Source organism: Rhamphochromis longiceps, linkage group LG14 (assembly GCF_057381845.1).
Source record: "Rhamphochromis longiceps isolate RC_006_pf linkage group LG14, R_longiceps_female_GT1.1, whole genome shotgun sequence".
NCBI classification, from domain to species: Eukaryota; Metazoa; Chordata; class Actinopteri; order Cichliformes; family Cichlidae; genus Rhamphochromis; species Rhamphochromis longiceps.
Genome location: NC_140570.1, coordinates 16,930,999 through 16,956,121, shown reverse-complemented (window position 1 = coordinate 16,956,121; position 25,123 = coordinate 16,930,999). Strand labels below are relative to the sequence as shown.

The following is a 25,123-nucleotide window of genomic DNA, read 5'->3' as shown; positions in this document are numbered from 1 at the left end:
AAACCAGTTCAAAGTCACATAACTCACCTTTATTCCCCATCCTGATGCTCAGTTTGAACTTCAGCAGGATCCAGTCTGAATGGAGTGCTGCCATGAAACTGGCTGATCAGATTTTTTGTGTTAACCAGCAGATTAACAGGTAAGTGTATATTGCCATCTATCTTCTAATTTAAAAAAAAACATTTTATAAATATGACGGCTGATCACCACAGAAAAAAAAATCACTAAAGAATGATTTAATCTAAACATCTTATGTTTCTTCCAAAGCCATCTGTGCAGGCGGCGTAGCACTCAGTGTGACAAGTCAACTTGTTTTGATGCCTAAAATTACACTAACATCAATACTGGGGCTGCACTTCAGTTACATTTAATCTCTGCTGATATAATTTGCTTCAGGTTTAATTGGAAATAGATCTGAAAGCGAAGCAATGTTGGAGAGACATCACACCCACATAACTGTCAAATCACAGTTTTGCAGCCTCTGTGAGGTTCGAGCCACCCAGCTCGCTCAGGCTCCGCCTGTCTGATGGCGTGTTTACACTTTCAACAGCGACGTGAATCTGCATCTCGGAGCTGGCACAAGGCAAGCAAAGGCAGCTGCAGTCAGAGCCCAGCTGACGACTACAGTGTGAAACTGTTGGAACAGATGCAAACAGCCTCTGTGGAGCATTTTTGTAAATATGCACAACTTCTTAAACTTCCAGAGACTGTGTGGCTTTGTGATTTATACTGTTGCAACAGCTTTTATGAATAATATGATAAGAACTGACCAAATCTTTCCTATTGTGCTGTAAAAAACTCACAAGCTGAAGCTCTTCTTTTTCACCCCTCCCCAAACTCCTGACAGACAAAACAGATGGAGCGGTATTAATTTAAAGCCTAAACAATGTCCTCATGACAGGAAGAACGGATTAAGTATTCTTCCTCATGCTGATTTGATCAGGAAAAAACCAAACCAAAACAATGTTCTGCTGTTACACAAGCTCAGAACAATCTTTTGGGGTATAAGCTGTGAAAATGATTGCATTTTGTTATTCATTCTTTCAAAAGTTTAAAGTGTTAAAACTTTTTAAACTTTAAATGGTTAAAAAAAAAAAAAAAAAAAAGTTTTACAACAGTTTCAGGGTTCTTTAACTTTTTAACTGTGTGCAGCAAGAGAACATGTCAAATATATTAAATATACATTATGTTCATTTGCAGAAAGCATGAAGATCTTTAGAAACCGTGACTATGAAATATGACGGCATGTCTTTGATTTCTCCAGCGTTCTCTCAATCTTTGCCTCATAAAGTTCGTTTCCTTGCAGCCAAAACTGGCCTTCAACCCTCAGAGTCCATGATGAAGGTCTCAAAGTTTGGGTTGAGCTCAGACACGAGCGCGTCCACAAAGTCCCCGATGGTGGGCCGTCTCTGCAGCATTCCTGTCACACACACACACACACACACACACACACACACACACACACACACACACACACACACACACACACACACACAGAGGCATTAGGGGGTGTTTGCAGGCTGCAAGGAGTGGCACCAGAATTAGTTTGCTGTTTTCAATCACTCCATCTCACTTCATTCATGCTTTCCTTAGTGCTGAAATATTTTTAATCTGATGTCAGAGGAGTGATCATAAAAAAGGAAAAGAAAAACCTTTTGTTTTTTGAGATCCTTTGAAGCAAGTGCTACATTTTTTCTTCCCAAATTAAGCTAAAATCATTTTAGGTTAATGGATTTCAGCTGCAGCACTTTTTTTAATTCCAGCTTCTCTTCCTCAACACTACAATGGATTTTTCCCAGTGCAATGTTGCTCACCATCATCTGCATTTTGAAGTGAAGATTTAAGGACATCACCACATTTTACCACAAAAGTGCCTCAACACACCCTAAACTACTGCAGATGTAGTGCAGCACTTTTTACTCCTCACACAGTACTTACACTGAGAAAATGGGCTCAAACACTCACACCTTAACAGGCCTCAGCTGGTAATAACGTCCATCACAGTATATGCACTAAAGTAACCAAAATGTGCAGATTTCCTGTATATTTACAATGTTTTATATTCTCTGTCTCACTCACATAGATTACACAAGAATGTGTCCAGTGTCGTGGAGCTGAGAGTGAGCTCTGGGAATGTCTGTGTGTTTTCAGAGCTTGTCTGCCAGCTCATGCATTGAGGACTCCCTAGCTCGCTTTACAATTCAGCAGCACGCCCGCTTTGAAGTCAGTTCATTTCCCCTTGTGCAGCTGCCAATGTAAATAGGCACTCTCCCCCTCCCCGTCTTTCCTGCATAGGTCACCTCCATTGAGTGCACGAACACACACACATAGGAACGTCTGCAGACACGCATGAATGGCGTCGCAAAGAGTTTCACACAGCGATCCTGAATGTAGACAGATATCAAGATGTGGACACACACACACACACACACACACACACACACACACACACACACACACACACACACACACACACACACACACACACACAGGAGTCTGTGCTGTTTCCACCATGATTCTGACTCAGCAGGATTGCCATCTCTCCTTACCCACCAGTCGCACCCTGCCCCTTGGCTACAACGCGAGATACCATCACACAGGGGTCCCTAACACACTGTAACCGCAGGGCCCCGGGATCCCTGTGAACATGGCAGCCACATCACAGAGACGACTCCAACCATAAACTGATAGTCATGTTTATAGAGCCGAAGGGTGTTTTCTCCTTTGACCGCTGCTGACGTCTGTGGCGTGTTTGAGGCAGAGACCAAAATGCATTATTAGATGCTCACAAAGAGTATGCTGAATTTATACCTCAGATCAAAGTGAGCATTGTAATTTAAGCCCCAACTTTCTTTCATGGAGACTTTAGTTTTCCAATTAATGATGAGAAATATGAGTCGAAGCCCACAGTCCTGTTAGCAGCTCTCTGTGGTCCGTCACGCAGGCTTCTCATAGCTGCGTAAATGCTTTTGAAAATCTCAAGTTTGACCCAAAAGAGTTTTCCTGCCTTAACCTAATCAAATCCCCCCTTTACTTCTCAAATATGCAGCACAAAAATCAACAGAGAAACAGACACAGAGGTACGCACATGTCCTGACATGGCACTTGTTTACTTTGGTTGATTTTTTACAGCATGTGTGCAAACAGAGCTAAGGGCTACTGAGCTGAACTCTCCATACATACATACATACATACATACATACATACATGCATGCATACATACATACATACATACATACATACATGCATGCATACATACATACATACTGCAGCATCACCGTCACTTTATCATAGATTTCATTTCCTTGCTGTGTTTAAAGGGGCCTGACCAGCTACAAGTTTCTGTGGTGTTAAACAAGCAAAGTTTACTCTACAAGACTGATGAGAGATGCACAGGTGCTGGTGGTGTGTGTGTGTGTCTGTTGGGGGGGCTAAAGGTGGAAAAGGAAGTGCAATCTGTGAAGGAACTTAGTCAGGTAAACAACAGTTCCCATGCTAGCTGCTCAGCAGCAGCAGCTCGTGGTGTTGGCACACAGTTCTTACGGTACATGACAACAAGCAAAACAATACACAGTGAGGACTGAGATTTTCTCAGCCACGACCCCTGGGAGAGTTGGAGAGGAATGCACAGATAACCTCAGAGTCATAACAACACTGTGGAGGAGTATCTGATCTCAGAAGCTGCCCTTATACATACACACAGGGAGGAGGGGCCGAGCCACACAAGACCCCCCCTCCCCCAGGGAGGAATCACCACACTGTAAAAGAGATGAAGCTCACAGACAAGTATCAAAATGTCAACTGAATACGTTTTTTTTACTCAGCTCATGGTTTTCACTGAATGGAAGCACTGGGTAATTAAAAAGGTACAGTCGGTAATTTTGGAGGTTATGTAATAGAAAAACTGAATATTGTACTCGGTGTGCAATTATGTCTTCCAACAAACAGATGGGTTCTCATAAACATAAAACTAATCCATTAAAAATACATTACAGCAGGTGCTGGTTGATGGAAGACAGCAGCAGCTGGCTGAAAGCTAACGCTATAGAAGATAATGATGGGCTCAAATGTCCTAAAAAAAAAAAAAAAATCACACTTTCAATCTGATTAATAGTTTGATTACATTCTCAAATCGTATGGGAGTTTATTCACCAAGTGTCCAAGTCCAACAATGTTTTAATGTAAGAGACGGTTTCACTAACGCTAGTGTTGCCCCCCCCCAAAAAAAAACATTGGCCGTATTTAAACTGCTGTAAATAACTTGTTGGCTTAGAATCTGTGAAAAAACGTATCAAACCCATCTCTCACGAATGAGATCAAGTAATTTTGAACCACAGAAACCATTCCTGCCACAAGGCAGAAGCTGCTGTTTTTTGGCCAAGTTTTATATATCCCTTATTCATCCAGCTAAAAAGTCTCATCAACACTAAAAAGGATGAGACTCTTGACCATACCACATTTTTCAGAGTGATCTGGTTGAGAGAGCAGCAGAAATTGCAACAAATATAAAACAATAGGTTTGTAAAAAGTAAACGAACATAAATTGACACCCGGCATATTGAGACTGCAGTCATATTTACAGCTGAGGTAAACAGCAGACTGACAGCCTGCACTCACTGCAGATGAACGAGGATTGCACTTGAATTAATAGGGATAAGAAAACTGAGTATGACTGAACATTTACAGTTTCTCAGAGCCTCTGGTGATGGCGGCAGCATGCTCTTTTGTTCAACAGACAGCTCAAAAGCCAGTAATATTCATTTTAGTGCGATATATAAAAAAGAAAAGCTGAAACCACCAAGGTTTGCCTGAACTATTACTGACATTATTACTATTAATGTCGTGTTTCTTAATATTATTTTTGACATTAAAAAAAAAATACTCAATCGCTGCAACTCTAGTTGATTTTTTGTGATTTGTTCGAAACCACTTTAACAAATCTAGACAGCTGAGATCTACAGATCCATTCAAACAGGGCATCCAGGTACCCATGGCTCACGACGACAGCAGCGCAGAGGAACAGAGCGAGTGGCTCTGCGTCACAAACGGTGGGGAGTCATCTCGTATTTAAGAGTTTCCATTTCCATTCATAATGGCACTGACACAGCTATTGAAGAGCGGGGCTTCTAATCATTACAGTCATCTCAGGGCTTGCATCGTTAGCCAACTTGGCCAACGGAGTTTTGGGATGTTAAAAGACAAACTGGAGCCTCAATCGACCAACTGGCCACTGACTACCTGCTCAAGGGTACATCAAAAGTCCCCCTCCTCCACCCCACCCAATTTATCCAACTGATGTACAAACATTCGAAGACCCTCTTCTTTAGCGCAACTTCCACTGCCTCCTGTTTTCTTTAAACAGGACAGTGGTTCTCAGGGAGATGGAAAACACTGCGAATTGCTGGCGTACAATAGCCCCTGGTTTTTCCGCTTATGTCACCAGCTATCAGCACAAAATGCCAAAAAAAACAAAACAAAAAAAACAAACCCAAAAAACCTTTCAAGGGCAAAATCTTTTCAGCTCCCTGAAACGACATCCTCAGATATAAAGACGTCCTGACGTGGGTCCAGCCTCATGGTAAAATCTTTAAATTACACTGGGATTTTACATTTCACATCAGTAAATAGATAGCCTGCAAAGAAAAGCTTGTTTATTTACTCAAAGGGTGGTGGGCGATGGGTATCAGTCCAACGAAGGCCACTGTGGCTGGCTAGCAGCTCTGAGTCTGGGTAATGACAGCTCAGGGGACATGAATTTAGTACAAGTGCTCTAAAATTGCAGTCCAGCCTGCAGCTACTGCTGGATGAATTTATCAAAGATCTGAGATGCTGACTAAAAACAAATAAATAAATGAATAACAGAAGTTTGGATGGCATGGATAAAGTCTGTCTGATGACCTCCATGATTTGAGAAAGCAAAATAAATAAAGAAATTTTTAAAAAAAGGGTGTCTCATCTTATTTATTTATTCTTGCAAAATAACACATTTAATTTGTCCCCTTCAAACAGGCCATGAATGGCATTCGTGTTTCCCTCACAGAACACACAACACACACTTTAACATTACTGAAAAAACTGAAACTTTTTCATAAAAACATATTGACCTTAACTCCTTGTTATAGCTTGTATTTTTGGTACTTCACAATTTAATAGGCTTCTTTTGAAGGCCAGTTACACCCAGTTGCAACTCCGAGGCAGCAATGTGCACAAACTGGAGCGTGCGATAACTAGCCCCGTCTCCTCTGCCGCCTCGTATTCCCCCGGAAGTGTTTGACACCGTTTTCACAAATCTTAAGGTACTTGCTGCTTCATTAGCCGATTCTCATAACTATTCCAAACTTGTCACGGTGTGAAAAGTAGCTACGTCTGTCAGACCTGCAGGCAGGCCCGGGGGCTCACCGCCTCTGTAATTACAGCTTTGAAGTTCAGGAAGCTTTTTCTACAAACCGCACTTAAGACAGGCCCAGAAAGCAAGCAAGACAAGGGTGATGACAAACACTGCACTGGGAGGCTCTTTGTTGAGTAAGCACGCACGCACGCACGCACACACACACACACACACACACACACACACACACACACACACACACACACACACACACACACACACACACACACACACACACGAATTAAAAAGGAACATCAACACAACACAACCTCTTCATAATTTTTCCAAAGCAACACTTACGTAAAAAATTGCATCAAACAGATTTATTCGGCTTAATGCATCGAGTCATTCTAAAAAAATTTTTAAGTGTGTTTATGCAGACAGACGGGTCTGCTCACCACTTTAGTCCAAACTGAAATACCTCAGCCGCCATTGTTTGGATGGCCATGACACGCTGCCATTTCTGGTCCTCTGAGCATGAATCCTGTGACCTGCTGCAGGTCACTTCTACTGTGTAGTATTTAAATAAATGTTTGATGGATAATACAGATGCTCATGGCTCCCATGCAATTTACTTTGCAGCTTTTGGATGGATTACTATAAAATTTATTGAACATATTTATGTCCCCGCTCAGGGTGAATCGTAATAACTTCGGTAACTCGTATATCTGCGGGTCAGGGCCCCCCAAGGAGGGTCGGGCAGAGAAAATAAAAAGCCAAAAAGCAGACAGATGTGATGAAAAGCAAAGTAAGTTACTCTCAGCACAGGCTCTTCCTGCACTTTATGGTTTGTCATGAAATGTGCTCCAAACAAAATCTATTGTCCACCCTTGCTGCTCAAAAACAGAATTTAATTTTCTTGAACTCGCACTTCAGTTAGCCATCACATCCCATCTGACACAGACTTAAAGTAAGAATTCAGGACAATTTTGGAAAGCCCCCACGAGTTAAACATTTACCTGATCAAACATTGAGTCTGACTCAAGTACGGGCTGTAAATTATGCCTTTTGCAGCTTAACATCTGGACTATGAGGTTTATCCAATCCTCTCCTCGACTTCAGACAGAACTATGCATCACTGTCTCACAAGTGCTGTGGGATTGTACAAAGCACCCCGCCTCGGGGTTTATTACTGATTGTACAAGCAGTCATAAGAACTATTCAGTCACGCTTCCCCAGACAAAGAACGAACGAGGTCCTGAGTCCCTGCTACAGAGCCCGAGTAGATCCATTTTCTGTGCTCAGTGTTTGAGACTATGGGAACAGCCTGGGCCATGAAAGCCCTCTCTGTAGGAGGACCCAAGGTTCAGTTTAGCCAGTCGATCGGCTTTCACTCTCTCTCTCTCTCTCTCACTGCAGTGATGCTGCCGCAATGAATTTAATACCTGGGTTTACATTTCAACACCATCTTTTCCTGGGAAACATCCAGGAGCAGGCAGGGAGGCATCCAGATAAAGACTGGCCTCTGATTGGCCTTTCCAGGTCTGCTCCGGTTCCCCGTGTGCCCTTATGCCCCTTCTACCACCTCACCTAAGGGGGATAAGCAGGGAAATGATACACACCTCCATTTACAAGGCTCTTTGTTTGAAAGGATTATGTGTAATGGGTTGGATCTGGATTCTGTCTCCTTCCTCTAGTGTTCTGGTTTCTGCTGGCCTAATCCCCGCTAAGGACATAAAAAGAGCCATTCTAATTCACTTCAAATCAATTTTCCATTCCTCAATAAGATTTCAGGATGTCTGCTATGAACCCATCAACCCTTCAGCAAAGACTGTGGAAACTTAAATATTTCAGCACATGTGCCGATGTTTTGTAGTTTTTCATCAAAATGGTGAGGTGGCTCAATGAGGGTTCTTTAAACTGCAGAGAGTTTCTGCTTTAGCTGAAGCATTTCTCCAGACAAGGAAAAAAATGTATTATTATAAAATTATTATAAATGCAGGTGCACACAATGGACAGGCTGCCAAAAAATGTGAGAGTGGATCTACCATCTAGCCCTCCCAAGGCTCTTTCATTTGATCTGCATCTTCTGTCAGACAATGCAATCGCTGGGTTAATCATTATTCCCAGAGCAGACGTTTTTTAGAGCCTTCCTTCCCCTGTGACTTGCAGCCAGAGCGATAAAAACCACCATTAAAACTCTGCCTCACGCAGGGCTTTGGACTATAACTAGAGTAGCATTCGCTACAAAGAAAACCATAAAAGCAAATATCGTAAGTTAAGCAACAGTTAATTGGACAACAGATCTTACAGCGAGGATCTGATCCAATGGTGGTTTTCATTTCAGAGTGTGGGTGCAGCCCTGTTTGGAGCTGTCACAGGAACAATCCAGTGGAGGAGGGAGGGGGTGACCCTGAGGGAGAGATTTACAGTACGCTCCTAAACGTTACCCGATATCACTATCTTTCTGTGTCTCTCTCTTCTCACCTTCTCCACTTTTGTCCTGTCCAGACAGGCCACAGCAACTGCTGGAGGAGGGGTGTAGAAGGAAAGAAAGAAGCATGCATTCGATTTGCAGTTCAAGTCCACCCTCTTCCAACACCCTGTTTGTGCTTTAATGTGAAAGGCTTCTTCCTTGATGAAGCATTGATGAAGCTCAACTACCCAAACTCCTTGAAAGCACATTACACAGATTTTTTTTCTGATATGGGGGAAATTTCATACACTCAAAAATGTGACTTCTGTGTGATTACTTCAAGTAATAAAAGGAAACTGCTCCTGGACATCATCACATAGGCCCAGTTCCACTCCTAAGCAAGGATCGTTTCTACTACAAATGCAGTTTGATGAGTTTGCAGCCCAGCTTGTCACTAATTTTTATACCTCAAATATCTCAAATATCAGCATATTTAAAATAAAAACGAGCGCTAACATGCTAATCATTAGCCATCTCGAATTGGGATTAGCATGCTAACAACGGCTAATCAGCACTAAAAAGACAGTAAATTGTAGGATGGTGAAACTGTAAACCCTTTCATGCATTTTTATTCCTTACTAATTGTTAATTAATAAATTAATAAAGCATATACTTAGCTTGCCTTGTGTCCGGCTATACTCTTAAAGACACTTATGTTCCAAGGAGTAACCTCCTGAGATTAAAAATGAAGTCAATGCAACAATGGCGAAAACTGCAGTTCCTCTAGGTGCCTCGTGGCATCTAGAGACAGATAGCTGGAGACCCAACGGTTGAGTAGCCATTCCTGTTAATGCTGCGTTGGTCACATAATACGCTGCTGCAATTTCATCACACAACCACATCCATACGGATACATCAGCACTAAAAAACGTAAGCAAAGACACTGCCAGTTTAGTTGGTGCACTCGCAACGTAACAGGAGTCCCATGTACCACTGTGAGAGGCCGCTGACATTTGACCTTATATGGGGATTGGATAAAAGTAACCAGATCATCAAAATGATTACGTTTACTGTGACACATTCGTCATAAATTGATCCATTTGGTGCCAATAATCAAACAAAAGGAATGTGAATGTTATGGTGTTACAACAAGAAAATTGAGTCACAGAAATCCTGAAGATTTACTGAGAACGACGAATCTATTGAATAGTTACTGGAATATTTGAGTTTGTTTGATCTGAAACACAAAAGTGGTCCGGTCTGTGTTTTCAGCCCTGCAGAGTCAGCAGCGTTAAGCACTCAAACCTATAATCAAACATTTCGGTCTTTCCCTCCTTCATGATCGCCTGTGTACACAAAAAGCACTAGGAGCCATATCGTTATCTTTTTAATTATCTTCTTTAGTTAACCTTTAAAAGCAGATCAAATAAGGGCTGGACTAGCAAGGGGCACTGTGTAACTGCCGCAGAGTGAGCTCGCCGAGAGCAGGACAGGCTTTGGGCTGACAAAGCTCCTGTAAACAAAGATAAGAGACCTTGGGAGGTGTGTTAAACTAGTAAACATGTACCACGGTGGAATCTAAAGCGCAGAGTGGGACAAACCATAACAGTGGTAGCTGTGACCACCTGAAACAACAGCAGCTGGATCAGCAGCTTCCATCTTTCTTTTAAGTGAGGACGCCTTTTCTGCTTCATATGAGAAAAGAAAAACAACAAATCCAAGCAGGAGTCACACTCTCGGCTGTCCAGCAAGTCAAAACAAATTTTGTGGCACAACCTGCAGTAATTAGACACACCCTTTTTAAAAAAAAAAATTTAAAAAAATTCATGGGGCAAGACGCCAATGGACTGACAACTCCATAATCTGGGAGGAAACCTCAAACTGTTGGCGCAGAATGGCGCTTTACAGATGTTTGTGGGCAAACATGATATTCTATTAGTATTTGTGACAAAAAGATTGAACCTACCCTCCACCATCAGCATGGGCTCCTTAGCTCCTCCGTGGGCCAACATCTCCCGTCGGTACCGCTCACCCATTTCCCTAAGAAAGAAACCAAGATGGAAGACAGGCAGGGAAGAGAAAGAGATACGGTTACAGACGCCTGTATTCACCTGTCAACCCCTCCATCACTGCTGCTGCCACTGGGAGCCCAGGGCCAAGTCTGCTAAGTTGTCTGTAAACAACAGACAGGTGATAAAAACAACAGAGCTCTGACAACTGCAGGTGTTACCGAGACGAGGTAAAGGAGGCCAGGGGGACAGACAGACAGACAGAAAGGGAAACAAAAAGAAGTGAAACTGCTGCAGGGCTCAATGCGATGCTGATACGATTAACGGTTGATTTTCCACAACAGAACCTTATTGCTTTGCTTGTCCGGGGCAAATGCTTTAGATAGAGGAGGATCTGGTAATGTGGATGCTGCTGTGTGTCCGTGAATCACAGCAGATGCCACATTCACATTAAAGCCAGGGCTTTGATACAGATGATATGAACTATGTTTCTGCAACTCTTCACCACCTGTACTTCAGTTTCAGGGTAATGTAGTCATTGTTAGGAGGACTCCTCATTCCAGCCAATTTAGTATTTATTGCCCTTATAAATAATGAACCATGTGTCCAGTTAAATATCTGCCTCCCTACAAAAATAATTCCTCTATTCGGTTCTCTCAAATAAAAACATCTTTAACTCAGCGAAAGCTCTGATGGTTTTATAAGACATATATACATATACACACACACACATATGTATGTATGTATGTATGTATGTATGTATGTATGTATGTATGTATGTATGTATGTATATAAAATTTAACAGTATGTTAAGCTTCGGTCTCACCTGTTTAAAGGATCCTCTATGAAGCATTGTTTCCACACCATCGAGGCCACCGCACGTGACATGAGGTAGGAGTAGTACTTGGCCCCGTACCCAATCAGGTGGCTGAATCTCAGCTGCCATGCCTTAAGAAGAAAATGAACATTGAACAAAAAAAAAATAAACAACTGTATCACTTTAAAGACAGCGAAGCCAATCCTGCCAATCCTGACAAAGCTAACGCTAGGCTAAACCCACACGGCTGCAACTTTCCTAACAGCATCTGTCGCGTGTCACCGTATCCAAGGTGACACGCGACTGTTGCGCCGGACAGATTACTTTAAAAATGCAACTTTAAAATCTGCTAATGAGTAAAAACAGCAGATTTTTTTGTAGCTATTCACACTCTATCAATTTTAAAAATGAAAAAAATCATTCGTAATCAAAAACTAAATCATGAAGACTGGGCACCTTACACCAAAACAAATAAAAATGGGTAAAATAAAAAGGATAGAGTGAGGTTACCCTACGGCCTGGCAGCGTGCACATCTCACAAGTGCTCTTTAAATGACCATAACTCCTCCGTCGCCATTAGTGCCAAAATAAGAGACAAAATGTCAACTGTTTTGGTAAGAAGAGAAGACGAGCTTTACGCAGATATTCGGTATGTCATGGTAGAACAAAGCATCTACAAAGTACTGCTGTCTATCGCCGACAGAAAAATCATCTGTTTGTCTCGTTTAGGGAGACATTTTAAAGGGTTCCTGTATAAACACTGAGGTGATAAAAGGCCAAACACCAAACAGTTTGATGTCTTTAAAACAGTCATATTTGAAATAACCAAGGTGTAATCGAGCAATCTTGGACAACCTAGCTATAATCTAACTTTACATCTTTTCGTGTCTGCACTCAGTTCAACTCATATTTCTAATCTCATTACTTCACCCTTTAATATCCAGCCCTTCATGTTGACACAACCTGCTCTGAAACATCCAGACAGTCAGACACATAAACACCTGCCAAAGTACTTCAGAGGCGTTTGTGGTAACGCCTGCTTCAGTCAGTGACTCAGGACCAGATTTTGCAATGACTACACCCTGACTACAGACCGACGAGGTGAAAACAACACGTCAGTAGATATTAACAGAAAGCAGACTCATAAATACGCCAAACATTCTCAATCTTTTGAGCTGCCTACGTCGTCTTCACTGATGATATTAAACTGGTGAAATGAATACAAGTTTCCTTGAACAAACATCTTTGACAAACATTAAATCACATCCTGTCAGGTCCTTTTATAAAACGGACAAAACATGGAAATTCCTAACAGCTAGAAAGCCCCGTTCGCTCCTTTTCTCCCATGTTGTTGCCTGAAGGGGAGCTTCTCCATATCTATAAAGACGAGCTCCTTTATGATCTCTGAAAACGGCGACACTGGGAAATTCAGCTGGCAAACATTCAAACATTCAGCCTGCTAGAAAAGGCAGCAGCTGCTGTTGTTAACAAAACATAACAGACTGCAGACGCCTCCTTGCACATCCACATGGGGGGGGAAGCAGACTTCATACACGTTAAAGATTTGAACTCAAATTAAATGGTAAAATGGTAAATGGCCTGTATTTATATAGCGCTTTACTAGTCCCTAAGGACCCCAAAGCGCTTTACATATCCAGTCATCCACCCAAATTAAAGTGAAATAATCATGAAACTGAGGGATGTGCTTGCAGACTGGTGCCCAAGAAGCTTCCAAAGGATCGTCTGACATCAAGGTACATGTTCTCCAGCAAAAAGCCAAATAACGCATTAGTGTGGATAAAAAAAATCTTAAATTCTTTATGCTGGGAAACATCTATTAAACTCACGTTTGTGAGAAGATATTTAAAAACCTACTGATGCTATACATCACCCTTAACATAAAAAGGTTCATCTTTTTTTCAGAAATTTGAATAATAAAGGGATATGAATGTAAAAAAATAAGACAAAGAGCACTGTAGGTTGTAAGCTCTAAAACAACTGCTTTTTGAGAGGAGCTGTGTCTGCTAAACTAAGCGCGGTTGCTCAACAGCATGAAAAACACTCCCGTGTTGACTTGACAAGACTCCTCAGGGCTGTAGTGACTTTAATAAGAGTCGATAGCACTCCTGAGAGGAGTCACGGCTCAGGAAAGTGTGGGTTAGAGAAGCAGGAACACAAATACAGGAGCTCGGATCAGCTCTTTCAAGTGCTATGAAATAGAAAATGTAGGCCGCGCTAACAAATGCGATAACACATCCAGAAAATTACAAAAAGCCTGCTTTAATTTGTTTTAATTCGGAGGCTCTTTGATTCCTCTGTGCTTCCTGACTGCTGATGTTCTGCTACTGAAAAACTGTTTGGTAATATGTCGCAGTCTCTGACAGGATGCTTTAAGTACTCATCACAAAGTGCCTTGATTATCAGGCTTCCAAGCTTCTCTTTGTTTTCAATCCCTTCGTCTCACATCAAATGATTATCGTCAGCTTTTCTGAGGGAGTGCGAGCGGGTCACATGTCAGCAAGATATCCTTTTCATCCTCACATACAAAAGGAAACTGAGTAAGCCCTTGCTTTTTACTCTGCTCCTCTTCAGTGTCAGTTAAAAGACATTTTTAGGTCTTTCCAAACTCGACTTGTGAGAAGAACGTGAGCAGTCGCATACACATCGACTCATCCTCTGGGGAAATAAAAGGGACAGCATTGCAAGTGTTAAAGGCACGGATTAGCAGTTAGAGAAATGTCAACAAAAGCGAGCAGGACACCTCGCTTTCTGCCTCTTATTCCCAAATATTATCTTCAGCTCAAGAGTGAGCATGTGGTCTGTGTTACTCGCAGCTGATCCTCTCACTCTGTACACAGCGGGAACTGATAGCCCTCCTCTATAAACTATACACATGTCAGCATCACCCTAATGTTTATAATCTGTGGCTCTCCGTAACCCATTAGCCACTCCAAACTTCTGTTTACTGCGGAAACTTTTTCCTGAGCTGCGTTTCCATGAAGGCAGTCAGACAGGGATGGATTCAGAGGGTAAACCACACAAAAAAGAACATTTTAAGGATCTAAACAAATCTGTTTTCACTTGCTCCGATCCAATCGTGATCTAATACTCGACGTTTAAGTACTGCAATCACCCTCAGTTCAAATGAGGAAAGCGATCTCGCTTGTGGTTGTGGCTGTGCACACGGAGGCAAAGTGCCTGTTAGAGCTTCCCGTATGGCTTGAAAGCTTGAAGAGAAATGACTGCGACAGTGGGAAACTATATAACATAAACCGCAATCTCCGGAGAGGGAGCTACAAAGCGAGCCACGTACAGAGGAGTGGGAGGACTCCTGTGAGGAGAAACGCTGGCTGGGACACGGTCGTCCGGGCAGAATATACAGCAGTCCTGTAATCTTTATTCCTGATGGCAACCCCACATAATTACAGCCCTGAGTAAATGCTGTATGAAGGCCATTTCTGGCTAAATTATGACTGTTTTTGATTCCCTTCTGTCTCCTGGCCTCATCCTCCTCTGCCCACAGCTGCTAAAGTGGGGGAATAAAGCACTTTTTTCATTAAAGAGGAGGGAGGAAGGGGCTCAAATATTTCCCCCTGGGAGGGTTCATTTAAAGTATCCCCCTGCTTTGTTATTTTAGCAGCCCTTCAAAAAACAGCTTTAATCCTTTAAACACTGCTGTGCCTGGGTGAGAGATAAAAAACCAGTGAGAGAAAGAGGAAGGACAGCGAATAAGAAAGGAGAAGTGAGTAGAAAGTTAAAGACTAAAAGGTTTCTGTGATCTCATTAAATGGGTATCAAAAGAAGAGCACAGAACCCTAAATTATCAACAACTTCCAAGCTTGTATTTTATCCTGTAGTCATGACGTCAGAGACCATAAGTCACGGGGGGAGAAAGGGAAAAAAAAGGTGGTCAGGCTGTACCGTGTTGGGCGCATAAGGCAAGCCGTAGAATTTCTGCTGCATGTCCTTCAGGATTTCTGTGGTAGAGCGGTTCTGTGGTTCGCTGTGGTAGATCTGATCCAAGACTGCATAGAAAATCTACACAGCAAGAAAAAAAAAAGCAAAAACAATCACCAACGTGAAAACTCTTAAACTGCAGAAATAGAGTTAAATGGTGACTAATGTCACACCATTGGACATGAATGCCCATTAAACTTTTAACATGTTTTGTGGTTGTCTTGTTTGAATCAGTTTTAGCTTTGTAAAGAAAAACAGATAAGCAAGGAGCACAAAAACAAGAGCTTTCCTAATAAATAAAAAAAAAAAAAAAAAAAGGGATAAAGGCTAAAACAGAATGGGAACCAATCAAAAAGATAAAAACAAAACCAAACCTTTCATAGCCACCAGATGCTGTTTATGAGCAGAGAAGGACTGTTCTTTATCACATCAGCTCCTCAGGGTTTTTTTTATGTTTTTTTATGACTTTTGCACCACGGGTGTTAGTATGAGATTTTCAGTTGTTGTTTTTTTTCTTAGGGGTGGGCGTAACACTAAAGTAGTGCCACACAAGCATCATAAATTAGCTGACACGTGTTATGGATGGTTCCTGCTGTTGCGTGCTCTGTGACAACGTACATGCAAAGACATTAATCTTACCTGCAACTGGGTGTCTGCAGCTCCACACACCTTTTTGGACTCACACAAGCGAGCCACCATACTCTCGGGTAGCGGCTAAAGAGACGATAAAACTGATTAAAGCTACAAATGAACAGAATTTTCATCTGAAGCCTTCATCCTGCAAATTTTAATGGCAATGCCATGACCGTAATATTTCATCAGAACATATTTCTGTACTTTATCGATTCAAATCTGTCCTCAGTTTAAATCGTTTTGAGTGTTTAAGGTTTACCTTTCCAGTTTCATAGTGCCGTGCAAACTGGCTGATGACTCGGTAGTCGGTGGCAAAGTATTCCATGAGGATGGAGGGGACTTCAGCAAAATCAGTTGCACATCTGGTTCCTAGAGAAGGGATGAGAGACTTTAAAACAAAGCAGGATATAGGTGACTTTATTCTTGGCTGCTTAAGTGCTTTGGCTTTTATGCTTAGAGTGTTAAAAACGAAAAAGTGAGCCAGAATGAGAAACCAAAGTCTTTACAGCCCCAACCAAAAGTCAGAATCAATACAAGTCCTTGTGATCTTGTGACACTCAGCAATATCAATAAGTAAGCAAAAGCACATAGGGCAGGAATAGATGTGTAGAACAGAGGTGAAAAAGAGCAACTGTCATGAGATTTACACAACACAAACTTAACCAACATGTCTAAACATTGTGCCCAGTAAAGAAACAACCTCCAGTGCAGTTAATAGATACTGTTGTCAGGCTCAAATAAAGGCTTTGGGATCTTAAATTACTACTGAAGGTATCTGCAAACCAAACCATATCAAATGACAGCGTTAGCAGCCAGCTATCATCTGCCCTCTCCTCGGGGCTTACTTTCCTTGTTCAATTCACCACAGTGTAATGTATAACCCCTTCCTACAGCTCTGTATCAATCTATGTAATTCTACCTTGTGACATTTGGAAATGCAAAGCCATAATGTTCCAATATTATTACTTCTCTAAATCCTCAAGCAAACCAGGGTCCACTGAAGAGCCCTACTCATTGTAAGGGTCACTCCGCACCTGTCACGTGCTGGTAGCGAGTGCGTCCCAGCATTGAGTGCATAGCGTGGCCCATCTCGTGGAAAAGGTTCTCCATCATGCCGGGAGTGAGCAAGGTGGGGGCGCCCTTGGTAGGGTGAGGCAGACTCAGCATCAGCACCACGACTGGCAACTGGTACTGACCAGTTTCCTGGCACTGGCGCCCACCGCGGATGGTGAAGTGACAGTCCTGGGAGGAAAATGAGGAGTGAGGCTAAAGTGCTACTATAGAAAATAATACTGATATATACTAATGACGTTACCAAAACATAATTAAATACAAACTCAGAAAATGTTGGGACACTTTTAAAAATGTGAAAAAACAAACAGAATGTAGAGATTTGCAAATCTCATGAACAAATTTTACTCACAATAGAAATAAAATTTTTACACAGAGAAAATGTTTAATTTTAAGAGCATCCAGTATTGAATTTCAGCCTTCTGCACAAAGAATTCTCTGAATGTTTTGATATTATGTCGATTAAGAGACATTGATGTTGAACATTATTCTGAAGTTCTCCCATAATTTGTAGACAGTTTTTTGCAGATTGGTGAACCTCTGCTCATCTTTACTTCTGTGAAACTCTGACCTGTTGTCAATTAACCTAACTGGTTGCAAAATGTTCCCCCAGCTGTTTCCCTTTAGTAGCATTTAGTTTTCCATCCTTTCGCTGCCCCAGTCCCAACTTTACTTGAAATGTTGCTTTTTTTCATGAATTAGTCTAAGTTTAAACATCTATGTTAAAATATGGTTTCGATGTTCGAGTGTGAATAAAATGTGGCTTTTCTGTTTTTAATCCACATTTTACAAAACTCGTTTGGGAATGGTTAACCACATTTCAAAGAAGGAAGAGATACTTTAAAATCTCGAGTACGTCGATGAGTGTGTGCTCATACCTGATGAGGTTTATCTTGCCGGTGGAAAAAGTCACAGTAGATGTATCCCAGTAATCCCTCCGTCTCATGGACCACAGCCTGGAGAAATGCACGCACAGTGATGTAATTACCCAATAACTGCACACAGACAGCATCTGAAACTTTGATCTTTAAAAATGGTCCGTGGATTAGCGCTTGGCACAGACTATTCCACACAAGCGAACCTTTTTTCCTCACTAATAATGAGTTACCAGTTTGCGGACATCCTCGCTCCAGACCTCTCCAGCTCTGGGTTGTTCAGACATGAGGGAGACGCCGTACAGCTGAGAGAAGAGATTGTTCAAACCCTCCATACAGGAACCAAGAGACAAGTAGGGACTGTACAGACTGGGCTCTATGTTGTACCTGCCGTGACAAATCAGAACATATCAATGAAAGAAGGAGATGTGACCTTCAGCACCGTGATCCAACAAAGTACATAAAAACAACAAATAGGAATCATGTGCATCTTCTAAAACAGGAAGATCAGCAGATCTAGAGTGGTCAAATAGCCCAAAAGGCCCTTTTTTTTATTACTGAACCAGAAGTTGAAGCCCAGATGAAAAAAGAACGGTAACGCTTGCCCGCTTTGAACCAGGACATATTTCTGTATACGTTTAGCTGCAGGTTGCTCACTTGACTAGCTAAGAAAAAAAGAAAACGGATCCTGACTATCACTCATATGTGAGCTCAGCTGGCAGGGCAAAGCCACCACAGTGCCAGGGCTCAGGTTTGGCCACCCATGCTTAAAATGGCTCCTTTCATTCATGCTGCTTATAAGGCATCAAAGATAAAGACCACCGAGCCAAAACGGTTGTTTAGCTAGAACACCACATCCATGTATTATCAGTGATGAATAACAGGCCACTGCTGAACACAGCTACTAGCTGTGTTTACCACACACAAGCTCTAGTCCCTGTTTCAGCAGGGTCTGAACACACACCGGTTCGAGCTGGTACTGCTGGAAAAGCACCGATAAAAAGAAAATGAGTGACTGAGAGAAACAAAAAAGCCTGTGATTGTGACGAAAGAGCCTCAGTGGGAGGAATTAACATAATGTGAGCATGTAAGAGTGTACTTGTATGACCGTCTTTGTGAGGACCAACTTAAATTTGGGATCTTGGCTGTTCCTTTCCTCGCCGTCATACACCGAAAAGGGCTTTTCTTTTTTTAAATGCCACATCAATTTTTAGGCAGCATGGTGGCTCCCTGTCATTGCGTGGTTTCTCTCCGGGTACTCCAGCTTCCTCCCTCAGTCCAAAGACATGCGCTTAGTGCCGTTAGGTTAACCTGTCATTCTAAGTTGTCCATAGGTGTGAACGTGAGTGCGAATGGTTGTCTGTCTCTCTGTGTTAGCCTTGGGTCAGGCGGGCAACCTATCCATGGTGTGCCCTGCCTCTCGCCCTATGGTAACTGGGATAGCCTCTAACCCCACCCCATGACCCTGACAAGGATAAACGGAAGAGGATTGATGGACCAGTCCCAGAGGACTGGCAGCATGAGGAAGGAGAGCACAGACCCCACTCCTCCTCAGAAAATCTGTAAAGACACATCAAGTCCAAGTTTCAAGAAAACTTAGTAGCTGCTTAAGTTCAAAGAACACCTGACAGATCACTAATGTCTGCAATAAAGAGTTACCTAATGCCTCCCCAGACTCAACATATAATTAGCCTTTGCTCTGTAAAGTGCAGCTCATTAACCCTTTAAAGCCTGAAATGTGAAATTATTTTTATTTCACATTTATGATTTCATTGAACCATCTTAAAAATGTGTTTCCATAGACGACTTTTAATTTGTATATCTGGCTTCTTTTTTTTTTTTTTAATTGTATAAAAATGTATTTATTTAGTGTTTAAAACACTAAATGTTAAGGAAAGTGAAAAGAAAAACTAATAATAGTGAAACTTATGGCTCCTTGAATTTGCTGAATGCCAAAGACGACCACAGTTTATTTAAGTTCCACGTCATGGGTGACATCCAGGACGGTTTGCCAGCACATGCTTTCTATCACGCATCGACGCCTGTTTTTTTAATACAATTTTTAATACAATTCCAAGTCTTTATTTTTAGTCCAACTTCATTTGTTTTCATTTAGTTACATCTGCCTTGCTGATACTGGGTACTGCATTGAGATCTGATGACTGTGGGGGTCCCTTGAGTACAGTAAAGTTATCGCCATGTTCAACTTTAGCGTTTTTGAGAGCAGACCATCTGACACCAACAATGTTGTTAAATCCTCCTTCTTTCCCACTCTGATGCTCATCATGACCGTGTCTACATGCCTGATTGCAGTGAGTAGCTGCCATGTGATTGGCTGATTAGATCATCAAGTCATAAGAAGCCATTGGGTTACAAAAAAAAGAAAAAAAAAGGAGGTCGATTAGACTGAAAATCAGACCTGAAGTTTACTCCCATGCGTCTCTCCTAACACCTTTTGTAAAAAGCGACACTTGATGAAGAAGTGGGACGTGATAAGAGCTGCCGCTGTGAAGCAATATGGAATTACAAACATGTGAATGACTATCAAGTGACAGCAAGCTGAAAAATATGTTTCATAAAAGCTAAATCTCACCTTTCAGCACGCAAGACACCGCTGAGGTATGGATGATCCCAGGGCATGAGCTCCTGTCAGAAAACACAGAACTCATCGTAACTCTAAATCAGAATCAACTTACAGGAGTTAAAATATAATATTGTGTAATCAGTATTAATTGCTTTAAGGCATAACAGCATAGAGAGAAATGTGTAACAGTGAGTGTAATGTTGTGTAGTTGGCAAAAATATTCTTGCACATTAAAAAAATAAAAATCACGCACAGAATGTCGAGGGCTGAGTTTCTTCTTCATGTCTCTCATCATCTTAAAGTCTTTTGCTGTTCTGAAAGAGAAGCACCAAACAAGTTATTAGCGTGATGACTCGAGGCGTTCATTCCTGCTTTTTACCCACCTATCTCTACTCAGGGTCAACGGGGGCCAGAGCCAATCCCAGCATGCATTTGGCTGAAGGCAGGGAAACACCCTGGACAGGCTGCCAGGCTAACAGGCTCACATTCATACCTGTGGGTAATTTAGAGTTTCCCAGTCCACCTGAATTGCATATTTTTGGACTGTTTGAAGAAATCTAAGCACACAGAGAATCCATCCCACACAAAAAGAGGAACACAAAGGTTTTCTAAAAATGCATCATTGTGCAAATGATCAAACTCATATTCGCATGTATGACAAAACTAATTAAAGGGTAACTCGTTTCAGTAATTGTGGATCTTTGGGAAACATCTTAAATAGCCTAATAACTCATGGTTAACCTCGAGGGGAAGCACCGATTTAATGAAGCCTTTACACCAAAGGCAACAAAAACATAAATCAGCTCGTGCTGATGATTCAACCTGCCAAACTGAAATAGCTGATCAGTGGATTTTTATTATGAAAAACATGGAAAGCTGTACCTGTCTGACAGCTTGTCTGTTAACAGCTGAAGAAAGCTCATCACCATCTCTGCAAAGAGGGATAAGAACAAAAATGCAGCGTGTAAACCTCCCGAGAATAGTTCTCAAAGGCACAAAATATTGACAGTGCTGAATAATGAAAATGTCCCGACTGTGAGAAAAACCCCAGAGAGGTGTAGTAACCTGGGGTTTTGGCCATTGTCCCCTTTAGGGCTCTGTGTCCGAAGGACTCGTAGCCCACCAGTGTGGCCAGTTTGTATCTGCATTTCAGCAGCTCTTCCAAACACCCCATCAGCTCTGCGTTGGGATAGAGATAAATCCTGTAGGCGATTTCTCGCACCTACACAAGTGGAAGAGGAAGAAGGAAAATTCATGACAAAATCTAGAATTGTTAAAATAGCATAACAACTAGGCTGCTGATCTTTGCAGGGTCAGAGGTAGATGGCTAGATAAAACACTAACTTTCAAGCAGAAGATGTTAAAATTTATTCATTTTTTTTCTTTTCTTTTTCTCTTTCATCTCAAGCTTAAAGAAAATAGTTTAGCATGCTTAAATTCTACAATGGTACAACACAACTGTCAGAAAGTCATTTTAAGATTACTCAAAGTTTGCAGATCTAATTTTTTAAAACTATTTCATACTGCTATCCACTATAAAATTAGATTAAATATGATAAAAACAAACAAACAAAAAAACAACAACAGCTGCTTGACTAAAGCTTTGAGCTCTCACAGGTTTAGTGTTTCTCATAACCAGCACCCAAATCCTATGTTGTGCGCTGAGACGTGGCAGAGGCGCCACCTTCTGGGCAGAAGAGAGAAACGTTTGCTGAGCCACAGTAAATGCCTACCAAGTCATTGGGGGAATCTGCATGCAGTCCCCCGATTTGAATGAAGCTTCCTTCTGTTGCAAAGTTCAGATGTAGGTGCTCGGGAAGCGCAGACCTGGCGATCCTGTTCGGCATGTGGGAGCCGACCAGGAACTCGTTGTTTAGATCCAGCAACTTCACATGAAGAGCAACCGCCTCTTTCCTCTGCAGGGTGAAAAAGCACCAAGCACAATCACCGTTATGTTGCCTTCAGGTATTGTTTCCTACATCGCGTGTTTAACTCCATTAATAAAAACGCACCAGTGTGTCATCTAGATGAATTCCACTGATTTCAAAGTCGAACATGAACAGGTCTGCCACTCGCCTGCAGAGGCAAACATGTACAAAAGCCACAACAGGCCAAAATAAACAATCAGATAATCTCATAATGAGATGAAGGATAAATCAGGTCAGATACAAAACCAGGTAAGATTACCTTGTATCAGGATCCAGCTGAGCCTCGATGTCCGGGTTGTCCAGCAAATTCTTCAGGCTCTTGCATAACTCAACATTAGTGTTCAGTCTGAAACATAAAAACCATCAACATCTGTCACAGGCACAAACTGAAGCATAAATGACCCGTATCGCACCGTTGGAGACAGCGTATAAAAACATGTTCTTGGTGTTGTGCAGCTATGAACGACATAGGTCGCTTCTTACTTCTCCACGACTGTGCCGATCTCGATACAGGTCTTCTCAGCAGCCTCGCGGAAAGCTGGATCGGGGTGAGCTACTTTTATAAAGTCTGCCTGTTCACAGGGAGAATGATTATTGTTGACAAGATTGTCAAGAAAACAAGCAATCTCTGCTCATACTGAATTTTAGGAGGTTGAGATTAAAACAATGGTCTTTTGTTGGACTTTGCATTTTCAGTGGGAGAAATGTTTTGTCACTCATTCAAGTGACTTCTTTAGTCTTCACATAAAAGGTCCACAGCCAGAAGCATAGATACACTGGGTTCCCCACTTTCACCCACCGTGGCTAATCTGTATATAGAGGAAATGGAAAACAGGGCTCTCTTATCCTACCCTGGAATGCCACAGAGTCAGGTACAGGTATGTGGATGACACCTCGGTGAAAATCAAATCTCAGGACATAACACAATTCACTGATCACATTAACGCGGTGGACCAACACATCAAATTCAACAAGAAGGATATGAAAAAGATTTCCATCAGTAATGAGGAACATTTAAAAGTTGATGTGTTGATCGTAAACCAACACATATGGATCAATATTTAAGGTTTGACTGGAGCACAAACAGAGCGAACACCATCCCCACAGACACAGCAGCCAGGGACACAACTGCTGCTTAAGCAAAAACCACTTCTGATCCCTTGTGTCAAGAGTACTGGAGCAGCTGAGACGCGCCGTCTCAAAATATCACGACTCTTTGGCTTTCAAAACACACAAAAAGCTACGCCTAAGATTGGTCCACCCCAAGGATCAGGTCCCCTGGCACAAACAGAGCAACACAGTGTACGCTTGCCGTGACTTTGGGGAAACCAAACAACCTCTGGCTAAGCGTCAGGCTAGGACTCCGCAGTCTATTTACACATACAGGCCAGTGGCCACTCTTTCAATGATGAGGATGTACACATTTACGTGAAAAGAAAAAGACCACGGGTACATCTTTTCACCATCCTACAATGCTGTGATTGCAGCCATTCCGCAAACTCTCTATGAATGGTACTCATCATGCTCATGTAATCACAAACATGAAAGCGACCTCACAGCCCATTGTTAGTCAGTAGGGCTGGTCTTGGCTATGTGGGGAATAATATGACCTTATTTACACTTTTGCTACAAAGGTTTAGCACACTTTTGTGTGTTGAACTCACCAGATCGGCCACTTTACACAGTTCATCTGAGAGCTGGTCAAAGCACTGGACTGTCTGAACTCCAGGAGAAGAAGAACAGGCTTTCTCCACCAGACGCTCCGTGTTCTTCAGAGCTGTCTCTGTGGCCACCTGAAAGCCTGCAGGACAGCTCAGCTCTGGCACTCCAAACAAACCCTGCAACCACACACAAACGCACAGTTATCACCACCAACTAAAGCAAGACTTACCTACATAGTGTAAATGTTATTCTGCCAGTTTTGTAAGTTTTTTTTTATTATGATCATTTTTAAAGTACACACCACATTTTTCTGTAACAGGTCCAGTTTCCTGTGAGGTCTGGCATTGAAAGCAGCTCCAACGGGAGACCATGTAGTGAGATTTCTCCGTACATACGTCAACAGGCTCCTGTGCTTTACCAAGTAAAACATCCTCCTGCACGCTGACATGTTGTACAAACCTGTCTGTTGATTCTGAGGCTAAGAGTGCTGACAGTGATTGGCAGAGGACATGCTCGATTTTAGTTTGTACGTCAGCCTAGCTGCAAAAGCCGGAAATGTAAACAAAGCTAGGTCAGTTTATTTTAGACCTTTCTTTTTCAGGATAATTAAAACGGACTTTCTTTGACGTATAAAGCTTACCTGTTCCATTGAAGTGCTCACATGTTAGCTCACTGGAAAATGAAAGCGAATCTCCATAACTGTTGCTACTTGTATTTTCGCTAAAAAACAAAACAAAAAAAACCAAAACATCGGGCTTCCGGTACCATTATTAAAAAAATAAAAACGACACACTCTTTGTTTTTATAAGTTCAAATTAACTGCATTTAAACAAAATGTCGTTA

At 41.9% G+C, this 25,123-nt stretch overlaps 1 protein-coding gene across 1 annotated transcript; it reads right to left on the bottom strand.

Moving 5' to 3' along the window:
* Positions 1-221: 221 nt before the first annotated feature.
* Positions 222-25,077, bottom strand: LOC146653857 (mitochondrial intermediate peptidase-like). The gene is made up of 20 exons (XM_085429112.1): positions 24,921-25,077; positions 24,582-24,820; positions 24,283-24,456; positions 23,102-23,190; positions 22,878-22,964; positions 22,703-22,766; positions 22,424-22,606; positions 21,756-21,912; positions 21,573-21,621; positions 20,944-21,004; positions 20,700-20,752; positions 18,340-18,493; positions 18,110-18,187; positions 17,195-17,402; positions 16,420-16,529; positions 16,167-16,241; positions 15,492-15,608; positions 11,580-11,701; positions 10,711-10,784; positions 222-1,420 (listed from the first exon to the last, which is right to left on the bottom strand). Exons 2-20 carry the CDS (start codon positions 24,726-24,728, stop codon positions 1,320-1,322), a joined length of 2,103 nt encoding a protein of 700 aa, XP_085285238.1. The 5' UTR covers positions 24,729-24,820; positions 24,921-25,077; the 3' UTR covers positions 222-1,319.
* Positions 25,078-25,123: the final 46 nt, after the last annotated feature.

Excerpts from the sequence above, each read along its gene's own strand:
- LOC146653857 (XM_085429112.1), bottom strand. The coding sequence starts at position 24,728 with ATGTCAGCGTGCAGGAGGATGTTTTACTTGGTAAAGCACAGGAGCCTG. Across the intron at positions 24,457-24,581 it reads ACCTGTTACAGAAAAATGTG|GGTTTGTTTGGAGTGCCAGA; the intron begins GTGTGTACTTTA and ends GTGTGGTTGCAG. Across the intron at positions 23,191-24,282 it reads TGTGTAAAGTGGCCGATCTG|GCAGACTTTATAAAAGTAGC; the intron begins GTGAGTTCAACA and ends CCCTGTGAACAG.